The 15028-nt window shown below is 43.3% G+C and overlaps 1 protein-coding gene across 11 annotated transcripts in view; it reads right to left on the reverse strand.

Annotated features, from left to right (window-relative positions):
• Positions 1–15028, reverse strand: part of DOCK7 (dedicator of cytokinesis 7) — an 864306-nt gene that overhangs the window by 431845 nt on the left and 417433 nt on the right. For all 11 annotated transcript variants that reach the window (XM_086953476.1, XM_086953469.1, XM_086953439.1 and 8 more), the window contains one exon: positions 6281–6398. In XM_086953476.1, coding sequence (XP_086809602.1) covers positions 6281–6398 — 118 coding nt within the window. The remainder of the gene's footprint in view (positions 1–6280; positions 6399–15028) is intronic.

Below are 15028 nucleotides of genomic sequence, written 5' to 3' on the forward strand. Positions count from 1 at the left end.
AAACATAACAAAAATGTGTTGAGCGACCATGAAAAGGTTAAAAGTTAGAGATATCTAAATCCGAGTTCGTAGACTTTTCGGGTATCCAAATTTAAAAGAAAGTAGCCAATTTGACAAGGGGGCTTTTTATTCCAATCACCCATTTTGGTCCGGCAGACTCTAAGCTGGGCCCTTGAGCACTTAGGGCCATATGTAGGTAATCTACATTTAATTCGGTAATTACCGATTCGGTATTTACCGATTTGGTAATTCCCATTCATTCCTATGGGCCTGAAGGCCCATAGGAATGAATGAGAATTACCAATTTGGTAAAAACCAAATCGGTAATAGGGGGAAGACTTACAAGGGTGGTAGGGTGTCACATTGACACCCTGTTGCACCCCTGAATAGTGCATGGGTGAACATGTGGCACACATACATGCACTAAGGGCATGTATGTCTGCCACATGGCACTTTTGGAAAAGCACAAATTTGCTTTTTCAAAGGTTTTCGATATTTACCATCAACTTGTAGTTGGTGGTAAATACTGAATCCTTAAATGAAAAATGCACTCACTTGAGTGCTCCCTACATTAATTCAATAAGACCTTCATATTTTAAGAATTTTTCTTATTTATGGTTTCTGTTGTGGTCAGCTGATAAGAGTCTAAAGGCCAGATGTAGGTAGCCCAATACCGGTCGGTAACGGACGAAATTACCGAATTTCGGGTGTTACCGACTGGTATTGGGCATTTGAGATGTAGGAGGCATGTTTAAGGATTCGGTAATTTACCGAACGGTAATTTAAGGAATCGGTAAATTACCAAATTCTTAAATAACGATTAGGTAAATTACCGAATACTTAACCGCATCGCTGCAGCGGCTTTTCCCGCTGTGTGCGGCAAATTACGAAAAGCAGCTTTACATGACGAGCTCAGCTCGTCATCCGCACACGACCACCGTGGCTGATGACGAGCTGAGCTCGTCATCAGCAGCAAAGGGGTTAACTAACAACTGAGAGTCCATGGAAGGCCTTTGCAGAATCATAGGGCACAAGTGACAACCAGTTATTATATAGATTGGGCTTTCTCTTCTAATCTAATTGTGCAGAGAATCAACAGCCTGGTAATGATTCTGAAAGTAATACTGTGGTGTGGTATTTTTTAATAAGATGTACGAAAATAGCATGGGGACAGGTGATAATATGATAAGGAATGTCTCAACAATGAATAAGTTTATGACCCTGGTCTTGTCAAGATACCAATAGTTTTTATCTAATGGGATACCCTAATATGGATGCCTTTATTACTCTATTTCTGTAATTGCCTATTCACAGTCTCTACTGAGGCTGAAGTAATGCAGCTGTAAACAACATTCGTATGGGTGATAGTTCTAATCCACGGAATTATAGCCACATACCCCAACTGCTTTAAAACCCATTAAAGAACTTACGTAGATCAAAAATATAATTTTATATTTACAGGCCAAGTCCTGGGCTAGATAGAATGTGATGTCATTTATGTCATCTGTGAAATCCTGTGAATGGTCATGAACACTGCATGGGGGAAAGTTATGGTTGTGTCAAATTTCAGTGTTATTTTAGGTTTTGAATCATAACCATACTATTTTTTTATCCGACGTTTTCTGGTAATTTTTATTATTTTCAAATACGAGTACAGAACCATACCCTTTTGAACAAGGTTTATCTAGAGTAAAATATATGGGAACGTAATGATTGCCTGCCATATGTACACACTAATAATATATCCAACTTTTTATTGTAGTACACCCATGGGTGTGTTATGGTTCAGGTGGAGCCAATAATCATAACCTGGCTAATTTCAGTGGTTTATTGTTTTTATATATTAACCATAATTTTCCTTCATATTAGTTATTTCTGCATAAGTTTGAAATTTGTAGCTTTATGTAGTTATTTTCATAAAGATCACGAGCTGGGTGTAGAGTTTCATGAATAGCAACTCATCATATCAAGGCTTTTAGTGCCGGACGTGGATTTTCTGATTCACAAACCACCATCAGTTGCAATCACTGTTAACAGGAATTAGGGAAGTGATAGTGAACCTGATGCAAATGCACTTAGTATTTGGCCCATGATCAGGTGACTTCAAGTTTGTAAAGCATGTGTTAGCAGTCTTAGCTCACAATTAAAGGCCATTTGAACCACAAAACATCGGAAGGGGTGCCATGTACAAAGAAAGCAAGAACAGTTCTTCAACACTCACTGAAGGGAATGCAAAGTAGTTCCCATAAGTGAAATTAAATGCTCATACAAACAAGAATTCTGGGCAACGAAGTGTCTGCATCTGGCAATCAGCAGTGGAAACAGCCTCAAAACAATGTTTGTCTTTTATACACAGTCTTTTGATTTCACTGCAGTATCTACTCACTGTTCAGTTTCTTCCTGGATCAGCACGACAGACTTAAACCAACTTCCAATACTAGAAAGAACAACTCTACTTGTCAGTCACACACGGATTGCAGGATTTAGTGCTGTAGATTCACCTACTATGTACTTTAAGCCATCCAGTAATGGTTGTGGACCACTGCAAGCACTTTTTCTTTAAAGTCTAACTTTTTGTTTCCTGCGTGTGACATATGGCAGCGATAATGCCTCTGAAATCCATACAGCACAGACTTGTGGTTGTGGGTCTAGTTGGGAGATAGCTCATTTTGTGTGGGACATGCCATGCAATCTTTTGTGGCTTTAGAGTCAATTGTAAAGGTAATCTACGATTACACACATCAGTGTTGCAGTCCTATTTATTTTTCAGTCCAATTGATGTGACTGAATAGAGGTCAGCACTCAGTGTAGAAGAAATAGGATGTAATACCTTTACGGGACACCATACACAGACTAACTTCCAAATCATTATTCACAATTTATATATAAAATGCTTTCTAGCAGTTTGAATTCAATGACCGCTTCCAAGCACTTAAAATATCTGCGGCCTCATGCACTAAGAATAGTCATTGAGGTAGAAGGAGCAGGTGAGCTTTTGAGATGCTGCCTCTGAGGCAGAATCATTCATGGTGGTCAGGTCAGGACCCACAATCCTATTGTGGAATGCTTACAATGAGTATGATACTTGCATACATTCAAATTTCGAATGAGCATAGCTACTCCAAGGAGTGTTCCAGAGCTCAGAGAGCTGATAGCCCCACTACACCCCAAAAAAGACTACCAAAACCCTACTCAGCAAGCTAGCCCGCAAAGCCAGGTTTTGAGAAGCTTCCAAAGCAGACATTAATTTTCAGTCTTATGAAGCTGCAAAGGGAAATGGTTGCAGGCTTGGATTGCAGGAAAACAGAAGGTGAAACCCTCCCTCTTCTTGCTCTCAATTTTTGGAAAAGCATCAGCAGATTGAAGGGTCCTAGAGAGACAGTAGTGTATAAGTCTATTCAAGAGATACCTATGGCCAGCGCCAGAAAAGGATCTATGTGCCAGGACCAAAGTTTTGAACACCATTCTTGCTTTGATCGGCAGTTAGTGAGGGATCCTTAGTGGTAGCTAAACTGCTGCATTCTGGACAACCGGAGGCCTCTTGAGCAGATGGCCGGGTAGGCCCTGATAAAAGGCATTGGCAGAGTCAAGACAAGATGAGATTATCGCTTGAATGACTGTTTTCCAAGAACAGAAATTTCCTGAGGGCGCGCAATGAGCAAACCACCACCGCCACCTGCAGTTCATAGGCAAATTGCTGGTTTAGTTTAACCTTCCAATTTTGTACTACAGTTGCTAGAGGAGGAGGGGACAGCAATCCACCCCCGCACAGCATAGGGGTCCAAACAGCAAAATCTTGGTCTCAATCAGAGGTACATTGGGGATTGCTGGCCCATATCCACTGAAAAAGTGGTCTCCAAATAACCCTTGAAACCTTCCAGCGCACTGGGGACACCATTCTCAAAAGATAGAAACAACTCTGTATCATCAGTATAACAAACTATACTCAGATCAATGGACTCCACCGGAAAGCCAATGGGTAGATATGGATATTAAATAAGGTAGAACTCAAGGACAAGCCCTGTGGTACCCCGAAGTTCAGGGCTTTTGTGTCAGATGAGTAGGGGGCCATCCAAACTGCCTGACTTTTATTATCTAGGAAGGATCGAATCCAGGCCAGCGCCTGGGCCTAGACTCCAATGTCGTCTATGTGTTGAAGGAGAATAGTGTACTACACAGTACTGAATGTGTTGATAGCTTCAATAGGATCAAGGCAGCTTGTTTTCCTTGATCTAGCAACGTCTTAATAGAGTTGATCAACTCCACAAGTGACATCTCAGTGCTATGCTGAGGTCGGAAACCGGACTGTGACAGATCCAGCAGACTGAATTGCTCCAAATAAACTGAAAATTGGGAGTTAATCAAGCTTTCCAGCATTTTAGAGGCAGACGGAAGAAGCGAGATTGGTCTAAAGTTGACCAAATGAGTTCTATCCACCGAAGGTTTTTTTTTCAACAGCTAAATGAACAAGGCCAGTTTCTAGCAATTCGGCACTGATGCTGTTTGAAGGGATACATTAAATAATTGAATTGATAGAATTCAACATCTTGCAGGTGAGAATAGCAAGCTCAGAGGAATTGAACTCAAGGAGTTCATGAGCCCTCGACCAACTGATATCACCCGTCCTCGTCTAAGTAGCAAATCTTACAGAGTTAGACCCCAAGTTAGAAATTATGTTAACGTTGTTGGCTTCAAAAAATCTGATAACTTTTCTCACAAATCCAGAGCATAATCGGCTGTATATAGGCCGCAAGGAGAAGAAAGCTCTGACTATTTTGAAGAGCATTCTTATGCAGTGAGCTTACATTGATTAAAGTGACCCGGGTATGGGTGTGGTTGACAGCATAATTACTCTTATGGCCTGACTCCCTTCTTTTAACTTCCGACACTTCCTGCACGGTAAGAGATGCAAACCTTTTGCAGCATACCTGAGCCAACGGGTAACACTGCGGTGAAATCTTCTATCTGCAATTCACTGTGAGCTTCAGGTTGTATAACTCCTGGATGGAGTATCTACAAGGAGAATCAGAGCTGTCCTCTGACAATCACCATGGCTGGCACTGGCTGGGGAACAAGCACGGATGGGTGTAGACGTGTGCTTTCAGCAAGGCTGCTGAGCACGTCTATGCTGTGGCCCTGCTTTCAAGGGAGGTGTTCATTTTACTCTCTGGGCAAGCTAGAGTACTGCTGTACAAAAACAACACATCTAGAAGACCCAAAAGGGGCAGGGGGAAATAGTCACCTTGAACAGAGACCTGCCAAAACTACAAAGCAGACTGAAAGCAAACCAAAATATTTGGCTCACTACAATGAATTCCCCCTCTAAAACAATTCCCTTCCTAAACCACACACAGATGGACCTGTGGAGTGCAGACACAACAAAATTGAATGATTCCTGCACCCAAAAATCCTCAACATAAAACCAGAATAATAAAAGCCACTAAAACCAAAGAAACATGTTACTGTCTCTCCTGGATGGCTACTGGAGACTCTGGAACTTTCTTGTCACTTTGTTTGTGAGGGGGGTGATAATATGGCTTACAATACTTAACCCAACGTAAGTCCTACAGCTGTCTGCACCTGTCAGTACCTTAAGTCAAAGTGGATTGGGAGCTTATTGTGATCAGAACTGGGTGTCCAGATACTCCTCCAATCGGCCTATCAGTCTCCAACATAAAACACTCTGAACTTCTGAAGCTCAAGGACAGGCCTTTCTGTAGCAGTATATCACAGACAGCTGTGCATACTTCCCTCAGTCACTTGAGTCTTCCCAGGGACATCACAGGCAGTGTTATAAAATAGAGCTACGGCCAAGGAAGTGAAGGCTTGTTAGGGACTAAGTCATTAGAACCATTTCACTAAAATCGACTTACAAGTCCATCCTTCACCATCATGCAGGTTTACTTCCCTCGTTGTGAAATCTGGAGATAGGCTTATTGGCTCCTTTGAAGCTAGCACTTCGAAGACCCAAACAGGATCATATTGCTATGCCAAGAATGTGCCAAAAAGTCATTACAAAAATAGTTGATGCCCTCTTCCATTGTCCTTTCATCTCCTATGCTCTACTGCCCCTACATCTCCTCCTTCCCTCATCTTCATGACTTTCATTTCCTTTACCCCATACCCCCCTTCCTGTCCAACTCCCAGCACAGCACAAAGCAAACAACCATGTATATATATCAGGATATCTGGAATTATCTTTAGCTTTGCCTTACCTAAGATCAGCCAAAACAAAAGGTACAATGCATGACATATTTTAAAGTATATACATATATTTTACCGGCATTGCATTGCTTGGATCTTCTCCATACATGAACTGGACCTTTACAGTTATGTTTCTTGCAGAACCTTGTCGATTTGCGAAGTTAAGGCTTTGTGGATATACATACAGAAGATTCCTGTGAAAGCAAGGTGGAAAGTACAGACAAATTACAGGAGTCTCCTTTTACACCAAGGGAACGTTACTATTTCATGAACAAACACATACCCCTGGATCCCCGCTTTACAAATCCTGATTAATTGATACGTGCGAGGGGTTGAAAGAAAAGTTTGTGTCTCTGAAAGTATATCTGTAGCTATGCCATTTGCTATCATCACAAGTTATTTGATTCATTCAAAATAATTTTAAGTCCGAATTCATTATCAATAGTGCTGCTTACGATTTCCATGTCCAATACAATCTCAAAAACATGTTATCTATTTTATTGTCAAGCTACTTAATTTCAAGTATTTCAAAAACATTGCATATAAACGAATTCGCATAAAACACAGTTATAATTCATGGGCAGCCTTTCAAAAGGAAATATCATTTATAGCTAGTAATCAGTCGTAAAAGAACAAATACCTAATTGACAACTTCAATAGCAAACACTGCACTGCGTAAGGAATAAACCTCTAGCTCCCATGTGCTCAGCCGCTTCCTTTTTAAGTCCACGTCAAATGAATGCTAAAAAGGGAAACAAACTGCTGCGGCGCCTCTAATTACACAATAAAATTATTCAATCTCTGTCTCTTACCCTGGTCTTCCCAGGAATCAGCAATACCCATGTTTCCCAGACCCAAATATAATTTGAAAAAGTAAATGGACAATTAGAACAAAAACTCATTCGGATGTATTTATAGTAAAGAACATGCACAACTTGAGGAGGTTAGAAACAAGATGGACGACTCCCGGGTATCACGAGAGCGCCGCACGAGCAACCTAACCTGTCAGCGTTTTACGTCTATTCATCAAGGAAGGGGAGTGTAACAAGAGCCTTTCTGGAAGTAATGGCCTGTTTTAATTACACCGAGAATTCACTTACATAATTTAATGATAACTGTTATCCCCTGAGAAAACGAGGAGATAAACACTTTCTAAATAAATTGCACCGCTAACGGCACAAAAAATCTGTATAATAGATTCATGTGCCATTAACATTAACATTTTCATTCACTGGTAATAGGCTCCATGACAGAACATTGTATAATCTGCACCCATTTACTTTCCTTGTGTGTGGTGTATCTCTAGCTCAGGGGGTGTCCTAAAGGAGTGCTTCCGAGACGTCTCAAACTTCAATTGCAAAACCCCCTTTTTCTTCGTTAAAAAAGCACTGAGCGATCTGTTCAGGGGAGTTAATGCCCTTCATTGCGGGGTCGCAGTTTAATGGAGAATTGGCCATTGCTAATTGCTATAATTAATAACAGGGACCCACACTTATAAGGGCGCATGCCCAGGCGTCAGTCTTAAAGGCCTCTGAAACTACACTTCTAAGGATAGAAGTGGATTTAGAGATGAAGCACAATATGCTACATATGTTTCAGGAATAGGTTTTCTAAGGAAATAATATCATTGGTTATTCAGTAATAGGTTCTGTCATGACAGATTCACATTTCGATTGGTGTTAAATATCACAAAAGTGCAACACTCTATATTACAACATGTTTCAAGCAGTCTATTCAAATAGAGGGTTGGAGCTAGGGAAGAGGGCAGGCGCGTCAGTGGCTCATTTCCATGGAAGAAAACATCATCCTGGTCAGTGGATGTGGATTAGTCGTATGCCGGAGTCCAGCTGAACAATGGAAAAGGTGTATAGAGTATATTGACAGAGGGAGTGACTACGGCACACTATTCCCTATTGCCCCATTACTGGTGCACAAAAGACAGCCGTAACAGTTCATGGTAACTGGATGACAAGCTAAAAATGACTCCTCTATTATCAAAGTTAACACCAGAATCAAAAGCCATACAAGAAAGACTCATAACACAGCAACACGTCCAGCGTCTTCCCTGGCGGAGTACCCGTAAATAACTATGCCACATACGGAGCTTGGTATTACACATCTTCATTCGTCAGCGTGTAACTACAATTTCAACATTCTAAAGCAACCTTCATTGGAATACAACCTATCCAATATGCCATAGCTCTATGGAGTTAATCAGGAGCCACAAGGATTCCATCATTTAGCTATTTAAAAAATCGATAAATTACAGAGCACTCCCGTGGCAACATATGGGGCTGAGATTTGGGGTAGCGTAAACAGTTTATGCATCCACCAAGAAGAAAACAGGTTTTGTAGAAAACTGCTGGGTATCCCAATCTCTACCCCACAATATTTATATCACAGAGAACTTACCTTTAATTTCATATCCAACTTCATACGTGCTCGACCTGCTCTTTTTTGGCTATCAGTGTGGAAGAACCAGGCGGCCTCCCTCACTCGAGAGAATATCAATGACTGTGTTATGTGTGAGAAAGGGATGGATATCCCTTGGTTGAGTGGAGTGCAACAAAGTCTGCGAAGTATCAATAAAGAATCCATTTTCTTAGACCCAAGTACAGCTGAAACTGAGTCCAAAAAGGAATTAAGAGATGCCCTCTATTCTTATATCACACAGAAAGGATAGATCTGGAATCCACGAAATCTTCTGTTCTTAGTTATATCTCCGTCGAACAGTATTATCACCCTTTATCTATAGATCTCACTTTACCTATGAGTAGTTGGGAAAGGAGCCTATTATTCCGTCTAAGAGCGGAACTGTCAGATTTGCACTGTGCTTTCCTCTTGGTTACCACCCTAACCTCAACCACACAACATGCCCTTGCGATGGGAGGAGTGATCAATCAAGTATACAATTTTTATTCTTTTGTAAGTACTATATCAAATATTCTAAGTGGCTTTTAACCCCATTTTTTAAAAAGAGAAGGCCCATTAGTTTGGATAAGGCTTATTTGTGCATAGTAACTATGGATGATGAAGATCTGATTTTTCGTATAAGCACCTTCCTCAGAATTGCTGTTAGAGCACGCAAGTCCATGTCTGATCCCTGAGACTCTATTTCTGTATAATTGTAGGATGATTTAATGTTTTACACATTAGTAATTTATTTCTTTATTTATTACCAATGAAGTCATTCCTGATCTGTAAATTCAACTTATCAAAACGTTCTGTAATATCATTGTAAACTTTTAAATTGCCGTGTGTTCTCAAACCCTCCCACTGTTATTTTAACTTGTTATGATATTGTGCTTTTATGGGGATCAAGGTACTCGAATAAAGTTATGAACTGAACTGAACTGATTCCCTCATTGTATATTCACAAGACATTACAACATGTATAAAAAACCATAAGCAAATCATAATGCAAAATAGTCTATAAGGTAAAAACATTCACTAAATTAACTGAATGAGCTTTACCTACTGCCTGCAAAATGGCTGGCTTAGCACGGTGTTCCTGTGGAACTCACGTCCGGATGGGTCCACAACCGTGTGGGCTTTCTCCCTTGAAATTGTAGGAGTAGCAGATGCAAGCATGTACTGTGGGATCTGAGCTGTGGACCCTGGTTCCCTGCAGAATCGTTAAGACAAACATATGCCTCTGGAGGAGGACACACGCAAAGCAAGGCTAGTTTTGGCCTACTTGGGCCTCATCAGTGAGGTGTGACTTAAGTCATGTGGCACACAGGACTCACGTCTGGGCCTACACATCTCACTTATGGCGTTGCATGGTGAAAAACCCAAATGTAGTGGGTGGAATGCTTCCAGGCAGTCTCAGTCGCCGGCAAATGCACAGGGCAGCATTCCAGTCCATCTTTACTTGCACATCATGTCCCTCCAGTCAAAGACCATCTCTATGCGATTCAGCCTTATTTCCACAATAACTGCCAAGCCAGGTCCCCTTTGGACAGGAATACAGGCGACTCTTGACCAGATTCAGCCTACTTAAGCATCCTCAGTGAGTTCAAGCTTGAGTCCTGTGACACAGTGACCTAAAAGCTCCAAATGGACACAACGCAAACACTGTCTGTGGCTACTTATTCCATGCAGGTTACTGAATAATTAAGAGCTACTCCTCCCTAAATCCCCGGTCCCACCGCCTGTCCTCAAAATGGCGACACTTAATTGCAGATCGCTCCCGAAGCATGCCCTGCATATTAATCATCTTATGCTCGACCTAAACTTGGACATACTCTTCTTGACAGAAACCTGAATCACTGAGCACTCCAACTCCGATATGGTACTGGCTCTCCCCCCCCGGCTTTCTCATCTTGTCCCAACCACGCCCATTAGGTAGAGGAGGTGGTATTGCCATCATTTTCAGGGACCACCTCGCCTGCCGCATTAACACGATGGCAACCCCGGAATCAGAGAGCTGTCTCTTCACTTTTCAGCTTACTCCGACCAGCTCCCTGTCAGGCCTTCTGGTGTACCGGCCTCCCGGCCACTTCGCCCCCTTTGCAGCATCCCTCTTGGAAATTGTCTCCTCCTCAGCCCACTTGTCATCAAACTTCCTCATAACAGGTGACCTCAACATACACTTTGACGACCCGCTGGACACAGGTGCTGCCGATCTTATCTGCGACCTGGCTTCTCATGGCCTTCTCCTTGCCAACACCGGTCCAACACATGTTAAAGGGCACCTTCTCGACCCAGTGTTTTCGAACATCCCCTCCCTCCAATTTATTAACTCCCAACCACTTCCATGGACGGACCATTTTGTGATCACTTTCCACATTCCTGGGGCCATCAAGAAACCCCATAAAGCCCCCATCTTTACTAAAGATAGATCGTGGGCCAAACTCTCTGCGGTGGACTGGTCCATAGCTCTGGACTCTTCTACCCCGAGCCTTGCGGCTGACCCGTCCGAGGCTGACACCCAAGTAAGAGGCTGGCTCTCCTCCTCCCTCGATAGCCTCATTCCCATAAAAAGTCGGGAGATCAAAGATAGGACAATGGGCCATGCCCTGTGGTACACCCCGGAACTCCGAGACCTCCGCAAAGAATGTAAAAAAGCGGAAAGACTGTGGAGGAAAGACTGGCTACATAGTAATAAAGACACCTATAACATAGCGGTAAGACGCTACAAATCGGCCATTAAACTAGCCAAGACCACCTTCTACGACAACAGAATTAAAAATGCGGCCAACTCGGCCAAAGAATCCTTCTTGATAGTTAAGGAATTGCTCAACATCCCTTCAGCTCCCGCTGCCTCTCTTCCCCCTCCGGACAGATGCAAGGACTTAGCCTCATACTTCGATTCCAAAATCACGCGGATCTTGGAGTCCCTTCCCCCAATCAGCCCCCCCATCCCGGTTGATTTAGACGCCTGCTCCACCAGCCCGCGGCTGTCCTCCTTTAGAGGAGCCTCCCTCGATGAGGTCACCACCACGCTGGCCAAAATGAGAAGTGGATCCCCCCTGGACCCGGCACCCGTCAGATTCTTAAAAACCGTTTCTCCCAGTACTTCACCTACCATTAGGGATCTAATTAACACATCTCTTGCCCAAGGCACAGTGCCCTCCTCATGGAAGAGCGCAGTTGTCAAGGCCCTGCTGAAAAAGCCCAACCTGAACCCGGACGATATGGCCAACTATAGACCCATTTCGCTCCTTCCCTGCATCAGCAAGGTGGCTGAGAAATTAGTCAACGTGCAACTCTCCCAATTCCTCGAGACGAATAAAATTCTACGTCAGTCACAAACTGGATTCCGGCCGGGCCACGGCACAGACACCGCACTCCTCCCCGTCATCGAGGAGGCTAGGTGTATCCTGGATTCAGGAGGATCAGTGGCAGTGATCCTCCTGGACCTCAGTGCCGCATTCGACACGGTGGACCACCGTGTCCTCCTCCATCGCCTGGCCAAGGCAGGAATTGTGGGAACCGCACATGCCTGGATCAAATCCTTCCTCTCGGGTCGCTCATTTCAGGTGTGGGACGGCAACTCCCGCTCAGACCCCCTTCCGCTCACATGTGGTGTGCCCCAGGGGTCCTCGCTTAGTCCCACCCTGTTTAATGTCTACATGGCCCCGTTAGAGGATGTGGTTACCCCCTATGGGATAAAAATAGTCAATTATGCCGACGACACCCAACTCGTCGTCTCTCTTTCCCAGCTGGACAATAACCCTGGAATCCTACTTAACTGCCTGCAAGACATACATACCTGGATGTGCGAATCCTCGCTGAAGCTGAACGGGACAAAAACAGAAATCATGCTTCTGGGCAACAAATGGTCCTCCGTCCCTCCTTCAGTCTGGCCGGATTCCTTTGGTGACATCCCTACGCCTAAGACAGAAATTAAAACACTGGGCTTCTGGTTGGAACAGGACCTCTCCTTGAAGACCCAGGCAGTCAAGACCGCGGGGACCTGCTTTGGCCTTCTCCGTTCAATTCGCAAGATCCTCCCCCTCCTGCCCCCCCTGTCCAGGAAACTTCTAGTTCAAGGGCTCATACTAGCACGTCTGGACTACGGCAACGCCGCATACCTCGGCGCTCCTGAAACCACCCTGGCCAAACTCCAGCGTGCACAAAACGCCGCGGCGAGACTCTTTCTCAACCTTCCTCCCAGAGCCCCGACCACACCGGCCCTTAAATCTCTGCACTGGCTTCCGGTCCGCCAGCGAGTGGAGTTTAAGGCCATGTGCATCACGCACAAACTCATCAATGGGGCTGGACCTGCCGCCCTCAAAGATATGATTACACCTTATAAAGCCCACAGAAACCTTCGCTCGGACAACGAACATCTGGCCACAGTCCCAAGATTCAAGAAGTCGTGTACCGGTGGCCGCCGCTTCTCGGTCAAGGCCGCCTCTAAATGGAACGCTCTTCCTCGCCTGCTGCGCCTGGAACCTAGCCACGCACTTTTCCGCAAAAAACTCAAAACCCTCCTCTTCCCCAAATAGTTCCTGGTTTCCGCCTGTCCCGGATTTTACATTCTTATAGCGCGGGGATGCCCTCGGGTCACCAGGCGCTCTATAAATCTCAAAATAAATAATAAATAAGAACAAGGTCCCCTCTACGAAGGATCACAAGTCTTCCATAAACAGAAAGAAAGGGAAGGAGGAGGTGAGAAGAAAGCAAAAGCAATGGTATACCTCCATGGAAACATCACCAGTTTAAGATCCAGTGTACTGGGAAGAACAGAAGCTTTAATTATCACATTGGGGAACACCGCTTTGAAAACTAAATAAAAGGGTGGTGTAGCTAAGAAAGAAGTCCATCATCATAGAGGGGAAAACCAGGAAGAATGATCTGCAGGTCCAGAACTGATGCAGTATTTTTACATGACGGAGGGTAATGTGCTCAGTGAAGAGAGAAAATAAAGCAACCTTCCCATCTAGAAAACTGAGAATGATGCAAAGGGATCAGTGTCTTGTTGATACCACCAGAGCCAGCAGGGACTCTTGACTTCTTGTTCAGTGGATTCCTAAACTCCCAGACCCTAGTTACACTTTTGGTGAGAAAGCTGACTGACAATGAGAAGTGGTTAGATTGTATATTTCATTTGATTGATGAGTGTGTTTAAGAAACTATTCTGACTTTGAACAAAGCCATGAGACAACAGAAGTTCGGGGATCACGGAATTAAACGTTTCCCAGACATGAAGAGAAGTCAAGGTGGGTTTCGGGCAACAGCCCAAACTGAATTTCCTCAAAAGTGAACAAACATCTTTTCTATGTCGCAAAAAGGGTAGCAACCCTTTGCCACCTGCATGTAACACTGTGTTATGCAAGAGGTTTATGTAAAGGGGAGTAACAGTGTTGACGGTGGATACCCAGACTGCAAAAGTACTTACTGAAAAACCTAGACTAAATCCTCTTTCCAAGCACATAAAGTCAGTTTGTTCTTTGTATTATTATACGGTGTTGCTAAATATCTCATCGATAAGGTTTTGAAAAACAATTTAACTGAAAAAATAGAACTGAAAGCCTTACCTACAAAACAATAAGCAAAAAACAAATACAACTGAAAGCTTTATCTTTAACATAATAGGCAAAAATGAAACCCAAAAGAACCTTGTACACAAAAAGGATCTAAGCTTTTACATGCAACCAATAAACTTCCCACTCAAAAACTTTTGTTATGGCAGAGAATGTGCTACTTTATCTCATAAGAAAATAAATGACAATCATCTGAAAGGTTTCAATCCGTAATCTCTAACACTTCAAGTGCCAATTTAGAAATGCTGGTTCATTGTGATATAAAGGCATATTCGGAGAGCACGCGTTCTCCACAAGACTGTCTTAAGTCATTTATGACAACAAGAAACTGTTTATTTTTAAGTAATGTAATAATGATTTTGTTAACGCACGCACAAGTATGAAAAGTTGAGATGACCCATTCGGATTCAGTGTGGTCAAACTGAGATGATACCTGCAGTTTATGCATTAGTCCAACTGTTTACTATTATTCCTTTGCCATCAATCTGGACCAGGAGATGCAGGAGCACTGATATACCACATGGACATACCAGCGAAATGATGCAAGCATAAAAAACAGACCCACCACGAACAAGGTCAGGCAACCAGACATCCAGCAGCCTCGACTGTTTCTAGTTTTCTCAAAATCTGGCAATGATGGAATGACCTGGGAAGGGAACAACAGGACAGTCTGCCTGACTTGGTGCATAACTTAGGAGAGTCATTTCTAACCAGCAGGAGACTTAGTGGGGGCAACACATTTAAAACAAACATTGGCATAGCCAATAGGTCTCGCTTTTGGAACCTTATAAGTATTTAGTTATGCTGCACAATATCCTTGGTGCAAGACC

Source organism: Lissotriton vulgaris, chromosome 1_1 (genome assembly GCF_964263255.1).
Source record: "Lissotriton vulgaris chromosome 1_1, aLisVul1.2, whole genome shotgun sequence".
In the NCBI taxonomy this organism is placed as follows: Eukaryota; Metazoa; Chordata; class Amphibia; order Caudata; family Salamandridae; genus Lissotriton; species Lissotriton vulgaris.